At 38.0% G+C, this 21,566-nt stretch overlaps 1 protein-coding gene and 1 pseudogene across 5 annotated transcripts in view; both read left to right on the forward strand.

Moving 5' to 3' along the window:
• Positions 1–21,566, forward strand: part of AZIN1 (antizyme inhibitor 1) — a 32,088-nt gene that overhangs the window by 3,598 nt on the left and 6,924 nt on the right. The window contains exons 2-7 of one of the 5 annotated variants that reach the window (XM_089898840.1): positions 963–1,100; positions 9,321–9,478; positions 15,449–15,646; positions 17,627–17,800; positions 18,976–19,148; positions 20,801–20,935. In XM_089898840.1, coding sequence (XP_089754966.1) covers positions 15,545–15,646; positions 17,627–17,800; positions 18,976–19,148; positions 20,801–20,935 — 584 coding nt within the window. In that variant the 5' untranslated portion in view covers positions 963–1,100; positions 9,321–9,478; positions 15,449–15,544. Of the gene's footprint in view, positions 1–962; positions 1,101–9,299; positions 9,479–15,448; positions 15,647–17,626; positions 17,801–18,975; positions 19,149–20,800; positions 20,936–21,566 lie in introns of those variants that run through there. The other 4 variants (XM_022584662.2, XM_022584661.3, XM_022584663.2 and 1 more) reach the window with 4 other exon arrangements.
• On the forward strand, positions 9,485–15,442 carry LOC149746931 (ubiquinol-cytochrome c reductase complex assembly factor 6 pseudogene; annotated as a pseudogene).

A 21,566-nucleotide genomic window follows, 5' to 3' on the forward strand; every position in this document is an offset into this window, starting at 1 on the left:
TTGATCTATAGCGGGTCGGGGTGGGGGGGGTGGATGAAAATGTCTCAGCCAGGATAATTATCCTATTCCTTAGAACAGTTAAGAGTAAACTCTGTCTCTGTCTCTAGCGTGAGTCGGCTTTTAATTTACTTTTAAAATTACCTTGGTTTGGGAAGAATTGGAACGTTTGTTTTGGAGTACTTGGTTGGAATCTAACGTGATGATATAGTCACTGTTGCATATTAGTATGGATTTTTGCCTCATTGTCCATAAGTGTCATTGAGCATGTGAGCAGGATACCCCTAGTAGATTGAAAGAACATTTTACCTCCCCTAAGGGTGCCTCTATCCTGGTTGAGATGAGATATGCTTAAGATGTGTCTAGAGTGCTTCTGAAATCTCAGATTCTTCTAATTCCTAAATTTCATTATTTTTCTGGTTCCCTTCTTACCACCTGTCTTCTAGCAGATACTGTCGGGTTGTATTACTTTAAGGTAGCAATCACTGAGTTACAAATAGAAGTATAGATGTAGCTGTTTAGGTTAGAGGTGATAAGTCTATCCTGTCAAATCATAATAGGTAAAAACCATTTCTAAAACTTATTTAGCATTTTGTAGCGTGCCGAGCACGTTCACATTCATATGTTGTTCCTAGTGATAGTAGAGTGACTTAGGTTGGGAATGAGGAGGAGGTAAACCTTAAGAGGTTACTTGTCGGATACGTAAGGCAGGTCTCAAAAGTTATTTCACATGTGTACTTAGTGTATTAGCTAAGTCACAAAATGTTTTTCTTTTGGATATGTAGTAGGATTTTACACTTAAGCAAAGAAGAACTTAGAATTTGGAGGGTAGAAGAAGGCTTGTGGGTAGTTTCACACTATTAGATCTTCTTCCCGCACTTAATCTTTACATCAATTTAACCTTCTTGAAGCGCCACCTAACATTTTTTACCACTGGACTTACATATTTTTATTTTCTTCTTTAGGGCGAACTTTCTGACCAAGTATACAACTACCCAGAGGGCCTAGGAGAAGTGCTGTATAGAGAGCAGTTCGACTTCAACGCTGAGCCACCTTGGGAACCTAGCTGATGATAGGGGGGTTCCATCTCCTAACTTGTCCATGTAAGTATTTTCACATCTGCAGAGTGTGAGGGACGGTCTTGTAAAATAGAAGTAAAGGAGAGTTCTTGTTGCTCAGTCTTTTTCAAAACTTGAAATTGTATTTACCACTTACACCCCACCCCGCCCCCCACCTTTTTTTTTGGCCCAACTGGGTGGCTTGAGGGATCTCAGCTCCCCCACCAGGGCTTGAACCCAGGCCATGGCAGTGAGAGAGCCTGAAATCATAACCCCTAGGCCACCAGGGAACTCCCCCACTTCCCTTAAAGTTGATTCAGTTGTATGCATTGTTTACTAGTGGCTGGATCCTTATTTACTATATCTAAGTACATACTGCAGGGTAAGTTTTAGGAAATCTTACTATTCCAGCTTTTAATATAAGTTGGAGAGGTGGTTTTTTGTTTGTGTTTTAATGAGGTGTGGGTAGTAGTTTAGCACACCATTCAATCATTTAATTTGTTAGATTCAAGTATTTGGAGTATTCAAGTATTCAATACTTGAATTCAAGTATTCAGGCAAAAAATTCTGCTCTCCATTCCACTCAAACCTCTACCACAGAGCATGAGATATAAGAGGTGAATCTTAGTTCTTATTTTTCTAGTTATGAGCATCTTGCTAAACACAATGTAATTTCTAAGAGTTTATGTTCTTTTTCACAAAATGACTTTGTATAATACTCACCTGGTAGAAAAACTGGTTGTTTTTAGAGGTATTACTGAGAGATGATACATGTTTATCTCTCAACCGGCTACCTTCCCAAGATATTTTCAGGGATAGTTTTTGACTATACTTGATTTTCTGTGTATGGATTTAACTTTGAATTTAAACCTCTGTGCCCAGTGCAGTTCCACAGTAAACTGTTGTTCGAACTTGTGCTGCTAGATTTGTGTGGTTCATTTAAAATTTTTTATTATTTGTAGATTTCTTGCAATTGAAATTTGGGTTTTGGTGTTGAGGTTTGGATGTCTTTAAGTGGGCTAGAGACTTGGAGGGAGTAACATTAGAAAATTTCAGGAAAGAGATCTAATGGGAGGGTGTATGTTAAAGCAGACCTTTTCAACACATTTACTGTTAACCTCAAATTACAATTTTAGACTTCTTTTTTTAAGTCTAAAGAGAAAGGGGGGAAACAGTTTAAATAATACGAATTCTCGAAAGTTCTACTGACTTTGAACCCAGGCTGGAGGGTTTCCTGTACTCCCATACTGGCTTTCTCCTAGCTGTGTGAATTTGAGCATATTGCTTATTTTTTAAATCACAGCTGTAAAATAAAGTTGAACTATAACAGTTCCTTTAACTGTAAATTGATACAATGATTTATCTTTTTTTGAGGGTTTTAATCGCCCTTTGTTAATGCAGTGTGTGTGGTCTTTGAAACAGTAGCATTAGCATAACCTAGAATAGAACTGCAGACTCTCAGCTCCACCCAAACCTGAATCAGAAATCTGCATTTTAACCAAGTGGCTTGTATGCATATTAAAGAGAAGTACAGTTGCCACCAGTTCACTGCCAAGCCAGTTATCTCTTTAATTTTTGTTAGTCATCTATTCTCCTTCCAGCATATCTGATGTTTTCTCCCAAGTTGGCTTAGAGATATAAAACTTTTCTGAGTGGGGTGTAGTTGACTCCATAGTTGAGAGGGGAATAGATTCTAAGTTGGAAGTTTCATAACAAGCTTCATGTTTTAAGCACGACCATATTAAAGGATAAGATTTTTATTTCAAGTCTCTTTTTTTTTTTTTGCGGTACGTGGGCCTCTCACTGTTGTGGCCTCTCCCGTTGCGGAGCACAGGCTCCGGATGTGCAGGCTCAGTGGCCATGGCTCACGGGCCCAGGCGCTCCGCGGCATGTGGGATCTTCCCAGACTGGGGCACGAACCCGCGTCCCCTGCATCGGCAGGCGGACTCTCAACCACTGCGCCACCAGGGAAGCCCCAAGTCTCTTTAATGGAAACCTAACTTTGCATTATATTTTATATTTCTACTGGTGTTTCCTCTTAGACTTGAGAAACATATTAGCTCATACATTTATAAATGACTCTGCCAACTCAGGGAAAAGTCTTTAAGGTAATTAATATTGTAGAACTCAAAAAGTCTATAATTTCCGTGTCTTTTTTTGATTGTGGAGGCGTAGTGTATATAGGCACAGATAGAAAATGCTAACACTTCATTCTGAAGGTTCCGGCAGCCAAAGTGACTGACTTATTTATTATGCCCAGGTACAGTGTATATTATGTTAAGTGAAACTTTAGTTCTTGGTGCTTTGCTATAAAGCTACAGCCACAATCCCTTATTCATGTAATTCCAAAATCCAAAAGTTAAAAAAAATTATATAGCTTCCTTGATGTGACCTAACCTGATTTGGGAACAAAAAGTTGACCTGAATCTGAGCTAATTTGAGGCCATTTTAATTTTGACTTATCCCGTTTAGTGCTAATATTCCTAATTCTGCTGCCTCCTGGAGAGCGTTAAATAATACATTAAACGTATATGTACTAAATTGCCATTCTAAAATCTGAGAAATTTTGAATCCGAAAAGATATCTTGCCCCAAAGTTTTCTTGACTAGAATTAGTAAAGGTGGCAAGAGAAATTGTACATTCCAGAAATGTCCTTAGATATCAGTAGCTGTTTGCAATACTAGACATTGAAATCCTGATATTTCCTGTGGAGCAACAATACTGTTTGGAAAAATAGAAGTCAAAGGATTTAACACACTGGCCTTCATGGAAAACACTTAGCACATAGCACTGCAAAATGTATAATTCCATGACCCATGTTATGCTTCCAGCACTCCAGTAGGATTTCTGTGCAGGTGGTCTAAGCTCTAGGATTTGGCTTCAGAGTTAGGTTTTCAAATCCAGGTAACCATCTGAATTTTTAGATAGTTCATTTCATTAAGTATATGGAAACTATAAGCTGCTTGCATAGTAAAATTTTTTCTTTTGGATATGTGTGTGATGTAATGTGAGCACTGTAAAGATATCATAACAAATGCTTAAGCTTAATAATATCTCAGATTACTGAAGGGCTCTAATTGTGGAAAAGTTTTTGTGTACGTTTTAAATTTCTTAGGCTCTGTGCTGCAGTAGTTTTTTCAGTGGGCTATATTTTCAAGTTATTTTAGCTAGAGCTCCAATTATAATTAATAGATCAGCCTAATGGAAAAATTTTAAAGGCTGTTTCAGGAAACTAAATTCTCTTGTAACCAGCTGCTTTTATTAGCAGATCTAGTGATGACGTCAGATTGAGTTAATTATTAACATATAACTTTTAATGTTTTGTTTCTAAGAATAGAAAAGGGATTCAATTAATTGATTTGTCTAAATGGACAAATTTTGTCTAAAATTTTAAATATTTAAATTACCAGTATTTGGTAATTTAAAGATTCTGTGATGTAAGCAAATTCACAGAACTTTTATTAATGGTTTTTGGTGCTCTTTGACCACGAAGACGAATAAAACTATCATTGAAAATACACAGATTTAGGGACCAGTTTTTAAAGTATGTGTATCCCCTTGGCATGCAAAAAGTAGTATTTAGTGGTGCCTCATTGCTTGTGTAAAGTAGCAAAAAAGCATTCTATAGAAGCCCAATGGGAATAATAGGATGTTAATGGATAAAACGGTTTGGGGGACATGGTATTCTTTCTTCAGGCAAATTTAGGCTCTTCTGGGGGGGCCAAATAGATTAGAAAGCAGTGTAGACCATTTTTAAAGGGAATAAAATTGTTCTTGCATTTATTACAGAAGATAGTGAGCTGAGAAAGTTAATAGTCACTACCAATCTGTGTATTCCATTACACTCCCTTTGGTCTTAAATTCAGAGTTTTTGAGTTTGGGGTTTTTCTTCTCTGCCCTCAAAAAAGCATTTAGAGACACTTAATTCTTCTGATTAGGAGTAAATAAGATATTGTGTAAACTGTACGTCATAAGCTATAAAATCTAGGTAAGTGGTAGGCTGCAGGTTTAGGCTGGCCATTATTCAGACCGGCCTAAGGAGGCCGTTGCAAGTGCAATGCTGTCGTGTTGGTAAGGCTTAGAAGACACAGATGCTTTTGTCCTTTACCTCCATTCCAGGGCCATCCATGCACACTGAAACAGTTTGTCACAACCTAACTGAAACAAAGATTTGGCCATCCTTTTTTCTAATCTAGGGAATAATGTGAAGAACATTATGGCGTAAGTAGAAAATATTTGTGCAGCGTACTGAGTTGCAAGGATTAGGCTGATGAAGTTCAGCCTGCCCAAACCATACCCAGCCACCATGAGGTCTTAAATGCGTGTAACTGAGTGAGTTGCAGCAGGAGTCAAGATGATAAAACCCTTTTGGGATGCTCTGCTCTAAACTTTTCCACCTTTCTTCATTATCTTATGTAAGCACACATTTCATTTCTCTAGGATTTACTTGGTATGGAGTTTTGACCTTTCTTTCCTTTACTGTCTAGTTTTGTAAACTTGTGAATTGATCTTTGTTACCTTGAGCAAAATTATTTGGGGGTACGATGGTTTTTGTTCTTGTTTTTTTATCTGTGATGTGTGTGGACTTGATCCTTAGAAGTTTAAAATTTTTTATGAAGACAGCATTCTCTAGAACTGCTCTGTTCAGTACAGTAGCCACTAGCCAGGTAGCTATATAAATTTAAAGAATTCCAATCAAATAACATTAAAAATTCAGCTGTTCAGTTGCTTGGGCACATTTTGAATGCTTGGGAATTATAATGTGGCTAATGGCTATTGTTTTGGACATTGACAAAGAATGTTTCAATCATCATAGAAAGTTCTGTTGGACAGCATCACTCTAGGATAATTGTTACTGTGAATGTGACTGGTATTAGCCATATTAATCTTAAAATATCTATTAATAAGAATCATAAGAATTACACATTCTCTTCTTTCTCCTTAGGTTTGTCTAATAAACTGTTCTTGACTGTAGGGGCTTTTCAGTTTTATATTCTAGTTGAATTCTTTAGTTGCCCAGCATGTTCTTAAGATCCAGCTCCCTGCTATACTTCATGATCTCATACAGACTGAACTTAATATTAGGTTTACGTTGAATATATGACTTCAGATTATTTTTGATCTGTTTCTTTCTTTTGGCGGGGGGTGGCTTGTGGGATCTTTGTTCCCCAACCAGGAACGAACCCTGGCCCCCTGCAGTGGAGGCATGGAGTCCTAACCACTGGACTGCCCGGGAATTCCCTATTTTTTGTTTTTTACTGCAAAGATACTGTGGTGCCCAGTTTATAAAGAGCTCCTAAATAAGTATAGTCTCTCCTTAGTTCATCATCTAGGTTCAGCATGGTTGGCATGTTATATTTGGCATGACCAAGAGTAGGATGGGATATCCTAGTATGTTGAACATGGATACTATAGCAAAATAAATAAAACTCAAAATGAGAGAGATTTGCTATCCCGAATTCATGAAGAGCTCTTATAGGTCAATAAGAAAAAGCAAAAAACATGTAGGGAAATGAGCAAAAGGCTTAAAAACCATTTTTTTTTTTTTTTTTTGCGGTATGCGGGCCTCTCACTGTTGTGGCCTCTACCGTTGCGGAGCACAGGCTCTGGACACGCAGGCTCAGCGGCCATGGCCCACGGGCCCAGCCGCTCCGCGGCACGTGGGATCCTCCCGGACCGGGGCACGAACCCATGTCCCCTGCATCGGCCGGCGGACTCCCAACCACTGCACCACCAGGGAAGCCCTTAAAAACAATTTTTCACTAATAACATAGCAGTTTCACTCCCAGGTATGTGGCCCTAGACTGTAGCACACTGCTTGGTTCTTCATTTGTGGATCAGCTAGTCTGCAGACCACAACTTGAGCAGTGTTCCCCTTGGGTACATAAATAACAGCAAGAAATTATATTATGGTGTTTATAAACAATATAGCAAAAAAATGGGACAACCTATAGGTCCTCTTTGGATAAATAAATGTTGTACATCTACAAAGAATAGTACACAGCAATGAAAATTAATAGATGGGACTCCAGTCCCATCTATCTGTGTGAAGGAATTGAAATTATAAAGTTGAGCAAAAGACGTCATAGTAGGAAAACAACAGTGACTCCATTCATGGTTCAAAACCAGTAAAGCCGATGTTTTAGAGGGCAGATAGAGGAATAAAAAGATTAAATAACACGGGAATGATGATTGGAAAAGTCTGAACATGCTTATTCTAGAGGAGATGCAACCACTGCCACCTGTAAAGATGTTTAGGGGCTTCTGAGGTATTCAGTCTTCCTTAACCTGGTGTTTACTGCAGTCATTGTAATGGACACATGCTTTATATAATAAAAATAAATTTTCCTCTTGGTGAGGTGGCAATGAGATCTGCCCTAGGGTAATCAAAATAGTAGTTAAGTGCATTTATTTAAAAGGTTATTTCCTGTGCTGCACCAGGAAAACTAGAAAGCTTGAAATAATATGGTTATGTATTTGCTGCTATTCATGTTGCATTATAATAGTTATCTGTAATGTTACTACATTTTAATCACCATAGGGATTTACATATTTCACTTATGTACAGGTACATTGCTCCAGAAGAAATTTAGTCTTCACATCAGATAGTCAAGACACATTTTTTAAGAGAGCCTAATCTTGTCAGTTTCACTTGCAAAAGTATATTGCTATGAAAATCCTGTATTTCCATTTTCTCATTTAGATGTATTTTAGAGTTTAATGTGAGGCATTTCATTGGGCAGCCTTTACCCAAGCATTTCAAACTTAGCCTGTTGGGCTCATTTCCTTTAGAATTCCCCCCACCTTTATGTATTTCCTATTCATTCTTGTTCTTGTCTGTTTTTTTTAAAATAATTCGTCAGCAGTCACCTTTAGTGTTCTTCCTCTAGAGTTAGTTTTTTTCAACCTTATCAGCTGAAAAATAAACTTAAGGGTGTTTATTGCCATTATTGGCTTTCCTCTTGCTGTCAATTAAAGCAACCCCTGTCCTGATGATCCTAAGTACTCAGTGTAGGCTGTTGTTGTTATCCATCACTTTTGGTCCAACATGGCAAAAGTTCATATGGTCTTATGATCACACAATTTATTGGAACTTCTACCTACTAGTTCTGATATGTAGCTTCCTGGAACTGCCTTCCTGGAGGCCTGCTCCAGACCTCATGTTTGTAGTACCAGTATCATCCCTTCTGGCCGATTATTTCCAAAGGTATTCTCTGTGGTAAGTAACATTTTTCTGTGGGATGTAGAATGCAGAGGTGACTTTGACAGCATTGTGTCTATTTTTTTTTTCCCCATTGTGTCTATTTTTAAAGCTGTGAGCTGAGTGCTAAGTCATCAAATGCCTATGTAAAAGTAATAATAAAGGTAGATTAGAAAACTACAGGTGGAACTACCATGTGGCCCAGCAGTCCCACTGCTGGGCATGTACCCTGGGAAAGCCATAATTCAGGGAGAGTCATGTACCAAAGTGTTCATTGCAGCTCTATTTACAATAGCCCAGAGATGGAAACAACCTAAGTGTCCATCATCGGATGAATGGATAAAGAAGATGTGGCGTATATATACAATGGAATATTACTCAGCCATAAAAAGAAACGAAATTGAGCTATTTGTAATGAGGTGGATAGACCTAGAGTCTGTCATACAGAGTGAAGTAAGTCAGAAAGAGAAAGACAAATACCATATGCTAATACATATATATGGAATTTAAGAAAAAAAATGTCACGAGGAACCTAGGGGTAAGACAGGAATAAAGACACAGACCTACTAGGGAATGGACTTGAGGATATGGGGAGGGGGAAGGGTAAGCTGTGACAAAGCGAGAGAGAGGCATGGACATATATACACTACCAAACGTAAGGTAGATAGCTAGTGGGAAGCAGCCGCATAGAACAGGGAGATCAGCTCGGTGCTTTGTGACCGCCTGGAGGGGTGGGATAGGGAGGGAGACGCAAGAGGGAAGAGATATGGGAACACATGTATATGTATAACTGATTCACTTTGTTATAAAGCAGAAACTAACACACCATTGTAAAGCAATTATACTCCAATAAAGATGTAAAAAAAAAAATAATAAAGGTAGAAATACCCTTAGCCTTCTTCAGAATAATAGTAGTAGTGTAAATTTCAAAATATCTTAAGTTCTCATTTTTAATGAGTAAAAGTCCTTTTAGAAAACTGGTCATGTGTTAAGGTTGGGTTTCCTGCTTAGATGTCTCTGAAACAGTACTCTCAAACTTTCAGCTCTCCCTGTTCTACTTCCAGGGAGGTCTTCACTTCAGAAATCCAAGACTCATATTCATCCAGCTTGGTGTCAAGTGGGCTGTTGCTGCCAGAATTATCTTGTGATTATTTGAGAGATGTATCAGTTTCTTCTGAAGTACAATCAACTGTAGAAGCCTTTGTAGCAGGTGTGTAACAAGGCAAGTGCCCAGCTGCTGCAACCACTCCTCTTGGAGCTACCCTCTCGATGACATGAGGACTCACGACCTCATGAAAGACTCCAGGGAGCAGTGTGTGGTTCTTGGGAGCCTTTTCTTTCCTTGGCAGCTCTTCCTGAAAAATGTATTATCAAAAAACACCAATATGAAGGTGTAAATAAGGAATGTTAAACATGCTCTTTTCTTCCCAGCTATGATGTCCAAGAGGAAATTATTTTGTTTATAAACATAGTATTGTGATTGCAGCAGTTGTATTAGTGTAAAATAAGCTGAGCTTTCTTTCACCATATATTTAGGTGTTTGGTTGTGAAAATAGCTCAAAGGCTCTTGTGAATAGAGAACACATTTTAGTGTCTATTGATAAAAATAAACTTGGGAGCTTTTATTAAAAATGGATTTGCTCTTTTAAGTTTAATTTAAATAAGTCAATGTCCAGCAACACTAGACTGTAGTATGTAGTGGTCTATAACATGTTGGAACCAATAAATCAGTCCTGTTTCTGATTTATACACCTTTAAAAAAAAAAATGGTGCAGTGTCCGTTGGGAATTATAACCAGGATTAGATTGGAACATGGGGGAAGTTTGGCATCATCTGGGTTTGAGTCTGCTGCATTCCTTTTTTTGGCCGGAGCACTTTGCAGGATCTTAGTTCCCCAGCCAGGGATTGAACATGGGCCCCCTACAGTGGAAGTGCAGAGTCCTAACCACTGGACCACCAGGTGAATTCCCTGAGTCTGCATTCTTAATGGAGAGATCCCTGGAAATTCCCTGTGATGTGGATTAACTTGGTGGATCTGGCATACAGTATAAACTCTGCTCACCCCCAACACATGCACACTTATTTTCATTCTGACTCCCTAGGACATGCTGTGTGTCAGATTTTTGGTTTAACATTACCACCAAGTAACTTTAAATGCCTCTTGAAAACATTTTACTCAAATATTTCTTTACTTTAGTGCCTTGTAAAGCAGAAATGTAGAACATGAACCTTTCTGCAACAGTGAAACTTTAAAGTATTTTTGCTCACATGTTAAGAAAATTGCAAGCATAGGCTTCTGAGGGTATGGTTATGAACTGCTTTTAGGACTCTTTCAGTGAGATCGGGCGTAGGAAAGACTCAAGAATAGTCTATGCTTAGCCACCAACTTAAGCCTTTTCAATTGTTGGAAATACTGGGCTTCCAAGTGAACATTTCATTTGAGCACAGGGTTTGTGGCTCAAAATGTGTTAGAAACCCTCTTTCCTGAAGGTCTTTGTGTTTTGTGGATTCTTTTGAGGAATTAGTTTTTCCTGGGCATAGCTTTTAGTTTTTAACTGACAGTTGAGCTTTGCATTTACATGTGGGTCCCTTGTATATCAAGGTTTTGGGCTTCTTTTAAGGATGTGAAAGATGGACCTCTTTTTCAACACACTTCAGGGAGTTCTTTCCTGTCATCACCACAATGCTTAAGTTTCAGAACTCCCCATTCTTAGAATTGTCCTTTGTCCATCTTTTCTCAGCACCTACTCTGGGCTAGGAAATTATGGAAATCTTAAGACCTTCCTAGGGAGCATCTGAGAAGATAAACCAAGATAGAGCTCACTTATCTCAACATTTACCATCTTTTATGTATAGACGTTATTAGTATTGGTTTTAATCAACTTATTGCAGTGCTTGGTGTAATTACGGAAGTAAAAAAATACTACGTTTACATCTGTCTTAGTTGTTTCAGGTGTGTTGGTCCCAAAATCCTTTTTGTCAGGTCCTGCCAATATAGCAAATTTTATTTTATTTTTTCTGTCACAGTCCTTTTGTGAGTAAGCTAAGGATTGGCAAACTAACCCTATGGTTACTTCAGAAGTCAGAGTTCCATTTCAGTGATGGTAATATAGCCACTCTAGTGTACTCTCAATCTTTCCTTTAGAGCAGGGCATGCTTTAACATATCTTTATTCATGTTGGTAGTACATTTATTTGTCAGATGTTTTAGTTTGGCCTTTACTGTTTAAAATTATTCCACTTCACAAAAGTCTGTAGTGACAGAAAGCAGATAAAAATGGTTGCCTGAGGTGGACAAAAGGGACATGAAGAAATTTATCTTTATGGTAGTGCTGGTTACAATGGTGTATACATTAGTCAAAGCGTGGGTGTACATTATTGCATGTAAACTGTTGATAAGATGGATGGAAAAGAAAGAAAAATTCAAATTTAGAGTTTACCTGAGAGTTTTAGACAAAAGATATAGAAGGAGCAAGAAATGTAGAAACTAGTCATAAAGAAAGGTTTGAAAGGCTATGAGAAGGCATGATAGGATGTTTTGGTACCACATGTGAAAAAACTTTATTATACAGAGGTTTAGGAACTATGGGAATTTATATGTCTGAGAAATGGTCAATTGATTATGGGGGTGTCATTTAGTCTATCAAAGAGACTGAGAGTTGTGTTTGGTTTCCAAAAGAGGGATCCCGTGTTTTCTAGGAACGGGACTGCTAGGGAGACAGAGTTTTCCTTTTAACAGACAGGCATACCTCGTTTTATTGCGCTTGGCAAATACTGCATTTTTCACAGACTAAAGGTTTGTGGTGACCTTGCTTTGAGCAAGTCTATTGGTGCCATTTTTCCAACAGCATTATTTTTTAGTTAAGGTATATACATTGTTTGTGTTTTTTCGGTGTGGGGTTTTGGGGTTTTTTTTTCACACTTAATAGACTAGAGGATAGTGTAAGCATAACTTTTATAGGAACTGGGAAACTGAAAAGTTTGTGTGACTCGCTTTAATGCAATACTCACTTTATTACAGTGTTTGGAACTGAACCTCCAAGGTGTGCCTGTTAATTTGATCATCAGCATCTCTAGAGCTAGCCTAATTAGTTCTGTGCCTCAGTGTCTTCATCTGTAAAACAGAATAATACTGTCATAGTGGGTTTTTTTTTTTTAATATTTATTCATTTATTTTTGGCTGCATTGGGTCTTCGTTGCTGCGCGCAGGCTTTGCGCAGGCTTTCTCAAGAGTTGCGAGTTGCGGCAAGCCGGGGGCTTCTCAGTGGGGGTGGCTTCTCTCGCTGCGGGGCACGAGCTCTAGGTGCGTGGGCTTAGTTGCTCCCCGGCGTGTGGGATCTTCCCGGACCACGCTTCGAACCCGTTTCCCCTGCATGGGCAGGTGGATTCTTAACCACTGTGCCACCAGGTAAGTCCCTGTCATAGTGGTTTTAAAGGTTAAGAGAATATTGTATAAGTACTTGGCACACTTATAAAAAATGTCTGCTTTTAGATTTATGCTAGTTTAGCAGGCAGTGAGAGTTGAACCTGTAGATTTTATAGTTTGAAAATAGTGGAGCGGCTGCCCGCTCCATCTCCAGAGCGCCCTTCAACTGTCCCCTGACCTGCTTCCGAGTGCCAGTGCAGCTCGAGCCCGCCGACCATGCCCGCGGGCGTGTCCTGGACGTCCTACCTGAAAATGTTCCCCGCCAGCCTCCTGGCCATGTGCGCCAGCGCAGAGGTGGTGCACCGGTACTACTGGCCAGACCTGACAATACCTGAAATTCCACCAAAGCCTGGAGAACTCAAAACAGAGCTTTTGGGACTGAAAGAGAGACAACATGAACCTCAAAATTCATCTCTGCCAAGAACTCTGTGAATAATATTATGAGAATTAAATATGTATTTTTAGGAAAAAAAGAGAAAAAATAGTTGGAAAAAAATTTCCTATCCCTATGACCATAACCTTACTTAATCTAAAAAAATTTCTGAAGAATGTGGGCATTCAGCAGGTAAGACTGGATTGAATGGGCCTGATGTTTGTGCAGCTGTTTAGGATCCTGATGTTAGAGGAAAATTAGCCTTCTTGTAAACACTAGATGTAGGAAATTGAGGTTCATCTTGTCCTGGCTTTAAAAGCTAGACTTTACATTTGGTAGCAGTTGCCTGTGATGGTCAGTAATTGATAACTCAAGGTTCCCAGGTAAATACTGCATAGAGTCTCATGAGTGGAAATACTAGGCTAAAGATCTTGATTAAGTATTTTTCATCATTAATAGAATAATTGATCTTTTTGAATGAGTAGGTTTTATCTGTTCTGTTGCTTTAGTGCATAGTTGAATATCCCTCTAAAATTGATGTTCCAGCTGGTCTTACATTGCTTAAAATAAACATGTATCCTCAAACCTAAAATGTGTACTTTCTGGGTACAGATTTAAATCATTTCTGGTATCATAATCTAAGAAATTTGCTCAGCTAAACTGAATGTAGTTGAGTTCTTGGAAATAAAATTGTCATTTTTAAAATACTGCTTGTATTTTATGAAATTTGACTAATGCTCTGGCTTATTGATGAGTTTGTTTTGATACAACCAAAAAGCCGACACTTTTTTAAAAAATTTATTTATTTAGTTTATTTATTTTGGGCTGCATTGGGTCTTTGTTGCTGCACGTGGGCTTTTCTCTAGTGCGGTGAGCGGGAGCTACTCTGTTGTGATGCGCGAGCTTCTCATTGCGGTGGCTTCTCTTGTGGAGCATGGGCTCTAGGCACTTGGGCTTCAGTAGTTGTAGTTCGTGGGCTCTAGAGTGCAGGCTCAGTAGTTGTGGCGCACGGGCTTAGTTGCTCCGTGAAAGCCGACACTTTTGAGAACCACTGAAATGGAGTATATTTTTAGGACAAGGGCCGTCACCCATGGTGAACTCTTGCATAGAGCAGGGAGAGGGGAAAGGAAAGGGGGCAATCAAGGATGTAGGAAAAGCTGTGCAGGTTTTAAAATAGGTTGCCAAGAGCTGGTCTATGTCTGTTATAGTTAATGTGGCAACCAGAAATCAGTCCCAGGCAATGAGTAGCATCCTGTCTAGAGGACTTGTTTTGTTTATGGACTTTATATTAAAATAAATCTTTGCCTAAAGTAATGTAAGGACCAGTGAATTCAGCAAAGAACATAAACTTATTGTGTGTGCCGCTCCAGAGGACAGTGGGTGATTTGGAGAAAGAGGGAAAACTTTATTTGATTGGGGGGGGGGTTGGATTTAGTCTGATGCCGTTTTAAAAATCAGAGTTCTTAGTAAATAAATGGTTTAGGGTGTATAATAGGTTCCTAGCTTATGCCTAGTTTCAAATTATGATGGCATTTTTGTATTTCTGGCAGTTGGTGACTTAATTTTAGCTCTTCCGAGTCAACACTTAAACAAGCGATTTTAATTTTTTTACAACCATCTTTTGAGGAAGTAGTTAAGGTAGTTAACTGAAGTTGACCTCAGATTGCGCAGCTATTAAATGACACAGCCAGGACTAGGTCTGCTGACTTGTAGTCCAGTAACATTTTCACCAATCAGCTCACCTCATAAGAGACTTAACATTGTTAACTTGATTTAACTAGTCCATTTTAGCTTGTGGTGGGATCTAGATAGTGTGTATCAAAACTACAGATTGTCCCCTAAAGTTGGCCTCCACTTTCACTCATTCCTATTGTTGATATTTACACATCACCTACTCTAGAATTTTACTTAGAAGACATTAATCTGCAGTTACCTGGTAGCACACTGTTATGTGGCTGGCAGTGTATTGAAGTTCAGACTGTTTTGATTTCTTAGCTGCAGACATTTATTCCGCTAGCTTTCTTTACTTAAAATGAGTAAAATTGTGTGTGTGATGGAGGAATCACGAAACAAGATGAATAAAACAGACTGGCTCTGCAACTCTGTATGTAAGGTGACCATGTTTACTTGTAATATTTTGTGCATATGTGTCAATTACCTTCTCAAGAAATTGTCATATTAAGCTTATTTTTTTAATGTATAAATTCACATTTATTTGCTTTAAAATGGGCACTAAAGGAAAGGATATTAGTGATCTAGTATTTCTGAAAGTGTTAAGTGATCACAGATTCTTCACTGAATTGGGTACTTATTAACACACTCTCATTGACAACTCATACATTAGGTTTGACTAATGAAATAATACAGACTTGGAAATAACTTCTATTTTGACAGTTTGTTGCATATTCTAAGGACCCAGACGTAAGGCTTGGTGGCCCGTCTCTTGTTTTTCCTGGTTTATGACTTTCGGCTTTGTGGAATACGGCTGAGATGAAAGGATTTATTGACGATGCAAACTACTCCGTTGGCCTGTTGGATGAAGGAACAAACCTTGGAAATGTTATTGATAACTATGTTTATGAACATACCCTGGTAAGTGTGTCATCTCACATTTCTGAAAACAGTGTTATAAATTTCTGAAATCTGAAGCATCAATGCTTTGTTTCCAAGGTCTTAATATAATAAAAGTACTTTGTTCCAGGTTGTCTTGACTTGACAACCCCAGTTCCCCTTGAGAAGTGATGAGATTTTCTTTCTAGCTCACATTAAAAAAAAAAAATGCTTCCAGACAGCCCTTTCTCTTCTGTGCTTTATAGCACCTGTTTTGTTGGGGTTTTTTTGCGGTACACGGGCTTCTCCCATTGCTCAGCGCAGGCTCAGCAGCCATGGCTCACAGGCCCAGCCGCTCCGCGGCATGTGGGATCTTCCCCCTGCATCGGCAGGCGGACTCTCAACCACTGTGCCACCAGGGAAGCCCTGTATGTTCTTTTATTTTCTTGATATGTTGCCAGCTATCCACTTAATCAGTACATGGCTTCTTACCCATTTTTCTCAACTGTGTACTTCCGTAGATTTTAATTTATATTTCAGATAATCTTGGTTGTGTATGTTGAATGAGAATTTATACTGAATGCTTACTCTCCACTGCCCAAGTGTCAATTTCTATAGAATCATATTTATTGCTACTTAAGATCATTTTTGTTTCGTACTTACTGATAGAAAAATTTTGTTTACTGCCTTACTGATAGAATTTTTGTTGAAGCTAATTTCCCATATTCCCCAAATTCGAAGAATTGTTTTTGTGTTACTGGTGTTCAGTAATAGGATATCCAAAAAACTTTCTTCTTCTCTTGACCTTTACAAATGTGCTTAAGTCTTCTCACACACCAGCAAAATCCTGTTATTTCTCTCTTCTGCCATCAGAATTCTTTTTGGGGGGTGAGGAAGAGTGACACTTGTCCTACCGTTCAGTCTGTTCTATAGCTAAGTCATTCTACAGTTAATTCTCTGATGTCACTAGTCTTAGTCACTTTTACAACACACTTCCTGGGGATGGCAGCATGTTTTTTAAGGATGGGGTAACTTCAGTACAACTGTCCTATATGTGCCACCCGTAACCCATACATTTCTGGTCGTGTCTGTTTCTTGGTCAGTATGTTCCAGTAATGTATATCTTCAAACAGTGTGGACTATAGAAAACAGTAATATCTTCATGGCTTTTCAAACAATATTTGGATGTTGTATGTTTTTAATATTATTTTGTCTGCCATCTAACATTGGGTAATTTATGCTCTGGATGACATGCATAGTCATCTCTCTACCCCTAGAGTAGCCCCAACTTTGAAATCATTACACATCTCTCCCAATCCCTAATTAAAATCTGTTTGTTTGTGTCACGCTATGTGGTTTGTGGGATCTTAGTTCTCCAACCAGGGATTGAACCCAGGCCACAACAGTGAAAGCGCAAGTCCGAACCACTGGATCTCCCGGGAAATCCCCGTTTTCTTTCTTTTGAGGGAAGAATATCCTTACTCAGATTTATCTGACATTTAGTGTACTTCTGTATTTTTAAATTCAAGTTTGCCACCTATATGCACACAAACTACCAACTTTATCTCCTTAAAAATGGGTTTCTTTTGTTTCCTTGTTTTACTGTCTTTAAGTGAAATTCATAATGGAGATACAGCTTTTTGTTTAGTTTCCTCATTCTACTCACCGTATTAGGAAGTTAGATTCTATACTGCTAAAGTAGGTTTATTTTAAACGGTTAAGGAAAGCATGGAAGGAAATAGGTAGTCTTCTTCCCCTCCACTCCCCAAAAGTAAAATTGAGGCAATTCTGAAGTAGAAAGTCACTATAATTGATATATTTTTTTTTATCGAAGAGAATATTTTCTATACCAGCATAGCATAGCACAGCACAGAGTCAAATTTAAAAAGAAACAAGCCTTAAGTGTGGTAGTATGTAAATGTTTATTTTGGCTCATTTGTGGAGGAAAAGGGAGTTATTTCCTATTTATGATACTCTGTTTTCTATAGTTTTTTATGTTTTTCTTTTTCATAACCATAATAGACAGGGAAAAATGCATTTTTTGTGGGAGATCTTGGAAAGATTGTGAAGAAACACAGTCAGTGGCAGAACATAGTGGCTCAGATAAAGCCATTCTACACAGTAAAGTGCAACTCCACTCCAGCTGTACTTGAGATTCTGGCAGCTCTTGGAACTGGATTTGCTTGTTCCAATAAAGTAAGTCATTTTCATTACTTTATTACTAAACTGCAACATTTTAAAATTGACTAATTTTTGGTGACCCACAGCAGTAGGAGAACAGTTGCAAGGAAGTTTTGACTTTTGAATGTGTTTCCTAACTCTTGTTTAAATTTGCAGTTTAATATTGGAAATTTACAAACTTTCAAGTGTACCTTTCAAGGAACGTTTCAGTGAGATGAGATTTTATAAGCTTTATTTTTCTTTAATCAAAAACTGTTATTCCTCATTTTTAGCCTAGAGCTAGCTTGACCAAATTACTTCTTATGACAGCAAGATAATATCCTAAACTATGAGATTTCTCTGATGGTAATTACAGGCGTACCTCAGAGGTACTGCAGATTGTATTCTAGACCACTGCAATAAAGCGAGTCCCATGAATATTTTGGTTTCTCAGTCCATATAAAAGTTATGTTTATACTATATTGTGGTCTATTAAGTGTGCAATAGCATTATGTCTAAAATATAATGTACATACATCAAATAAAATAATGCTGTTGAAAAAATGGTGCCAGTAGACTTGCTCAACACAAGGTTGCCACAAATCTTCAATTGTAAAAATGCAGTATCTGCAAAGTGCAATAAAATGAGATATGCCTGTATACCTTTTTTTTAAAAAATAGGATCAGTATTTATTTTTAATTTTAATTTTATTTTTTGGCTGCTTTGGGTCTTTGTTGCTGCATGTGGGCTTTCTCTAGTGCAAGCAGGGGCTGCTCTTTGTTGCGGTGTGCAGGCTTCTCACGGTGGTGGCTTCTCTTCATTGCGGAGCATGGGCCTAGGCGCACAGGCTTCAGTAGCTGTAGTTGTGGCTTGCGGGCTCTAGAGTGCAGGCTCAGTAGTTGTGGCGCACAGGCTTAGTTGCTCTGCAGCTTGTGGGATCTTCCCGGACCAAGGCTCGAACCTGTGTCCCCTGCATTGGCAGGTGGATTCTTAACCGCTGCACCACCAGGGAAGTCCCTGTATAGCTTTTTAAAAGGTTTTTAACAGAGTACAGTATAGTAAGCATTACCGGAATCTAAACTATGACATACATAATCCTAATTTAACCTTATATAATTTGAATTTAACCAAAAAATAAAGGTATGGGGTAGTGATTGAAAAGTAATAGAAAGCTTGCCTTTTAGATGACACTGTTTAAAATCTGTTTTTAGACTGAAATGGCTTTAGTGCAAGAATTGGGTGTATCTCCAGAAAACATCATTTACATAAGTCCTTGCAAGCAAGTGTCTCAAATAAAGTATGCAGCAAAAGTTGGAGTGAATATCATGACATGTGACAATGAAGTCGAATTGAAGAAAATAGCACGTAATCACCCAAATGCCAAGTAAGTGTAAAACTAGGTACATGGGAATATTATTACCTAGGGTTTGGGGTTGTCTTTAGCCTGGGAAAAGGGGGCATTTATGTAGAGCAGTGGTATATGTTGTGATTACTGTGACTTATTTCAAGTTCCTTTATGGAAAATGCTACTAGCATTTTATTGGCTACTTCTGATCCTTCCTGTGGAGCTGGAATGAGATAAGGGCATTTTGGGATATGAATTTATAATCTTTAATTTAAGGAAGAGAATCTGGTTGGTAGGATAATCAAATTAGAACCACAGCTATATTTTCACAGTTACATTAACCATGCTAGTTGTTTGTCATATTGGGAACAGGATGTTTTGGTCAGCTTTTTTTCCTGGTTAGCTGAGGGTTTAATCTGCCCTTAGATGTGGTTTCTTGAATGGTTGTCCTTTGTGTCAGTGTCTTAGGAACCTAGTCCATAGATTCCTGGGATTTCTTGAAGGCCCTTCTCCTCAAACAGGAAGTTCAATGTTTTTACTTGTACCTACATGCATCCCAAGAGTTACTTTTTTAACTAAAAACTTCACTTTTTAAAAGCAAAAAAATTTAAGGCAAAATTAATATTGCCACGAATTGGTATATCAAGAGGATTTTACAATATACTGAAAGTATATTAGTACAAAATTGTTTCCTTTTTAATAAGTTGTGTATGTTATATGTTGCCGAAAATGTGTATCATATCCATATTTCCCTTGTATTCATAATTTTCTTATTGACTTTAATGGTATTCTTAGAAAGGTATCCTGACAGGATTTATTACTCTGAAAACCTTTGTTTTGATAAAGGCCAGTTTTTTGATAAAGTGGTTCTAGGGAACCGCTTGTCTCTCTTAAAAGTCTTCTGGGGGTGGTGGGGGGGGAGTCTTCCTTTTCTGTGACCTGATTTGGGGTGTTTACTGTATTAGATTATAAATGGAATGGTATATTCTTGATAGAGCTGGTTCTACTTGTAGGTAGAATAATTTTGCTTTTACAAACAGCATTTTTGTATAATTGCATTTTTTTAGTGGTTTGTAATTACTTGGGAGATGGCCTGATAGTCGTGATCATTTTGCCTTGGTTGGCGTGGTTTGGAAGGAGATACCAAATAGATTTGAATCAGCAGTCTAAAAGGCTGCTGTTGAGATACGTAAAATAACTTAGGACTTCCTAATTTTTTTGTTAGATGTAGAAAATTAATGGGAGGAATGTTCAGAATAAGTGGTAGAAGGTTCGCTAACTAGAACAATTTAGGAAATTTGGAATATTTTAAGTCCTGATCGTTTTTTACTGAAAGACAACGATGGCATTGCTACTCAATTTAGTCTTTCTAGGTGGATTTATGGACTGATGGACTTGATTTGAAAGTGATGTCTTTCATTACAGAGCCCAACCAACTCTTGATGCTACAACAGAGTCTTAACTTCCTGCATTTTCCAAATTCCCATCCTTGTAAGCTTCATGCTTTAGGCCCTAATTGCTAGTTTTTTCTCTATACAGGATTGTTTTTCATTAGGTTCACTTGATTCATCCGACGCTGGATTTTGGAGCGCTGACAACATAATCAACACACTTCCTACAATCTTCAGGCTTCACATGTGCTGATGATGATGTAAACCAACTCTGCCCCAATCATCTTCCCCTTCTCTTAGGGTCTTACTACATATTGCAACAGAAGATAATATTGGAGGTGAAGAGGGTAACATGAAGTTTGGCACTACCCTGAAGAACTGTAGGCATCTTTTGGAATGTGCTAAGGAACTTGATGTCCAAATTATTGGGGTTAAGTGAGTATTTGTTTTAAACTTCCATTTTGTGATGAAAATCTTTGTCTTTATGTTACTGATTTAGAATTTCATTTGCATGAACTCTATGATAGATTCAACTTTGGGTTTAATATACACATTTCCCTTAGTTCAGGAAAGCAACTAAATATGCTTATCCTTCATACTATTTTGTACCTGTACCTTCCCCTCACCCAGTAAAGAGAGAAAATAGTAAATAACAATTCAGTTAGTAATGTAAATCACCTCTTTTTAAATTGAATGGAGGGATTTACTAGACTTCTAATGAATACCAAAATGGCATTCAGCTTGTAAGTTGTTGGAGATGTCATTTCATTTTTTCTTTTTCCTATCCTAAGACTTTTCCTCTTCTTTTTAATTCCTCAGGAGCACTTCAAAAAATCAGTAGACTTTATTTTACCCTCTCAGTTTTCTGTGTGAGGAAACTAAGACCCAGAGAGTTAATGATTTTGATCATAGTTTCAGAACCATGATCTGAATCAAATTTGGAGCAGCTTAATGCTCCAAATTTTAAAATTGCTCATAAAGATGGATAAAGAATCACCACTGTTAAGCTTAAATCTACCATACTTGATAATATTAACAGTATTGGAGAGTTTTCATAGTTCAGCTA

This window comes from Delphinapterus leucas, chromosome 17 (assembly GCF_059928025.1).
Source record: "Delphinapterus leucas isolate spDelLeu-1000000601 "Yukka" chromosome 17, BTC_Dleu_Yukka2, whole genome shotgun sequence".
In the NCBI taxonomy this organism is placed as follows: domain Eukaryota; kingdom Metazoa; phylum Chordata; class Mammalia; order Artiodactyla; family Monodontidae; genus Delphinapterus; species Delphinapterus leucas.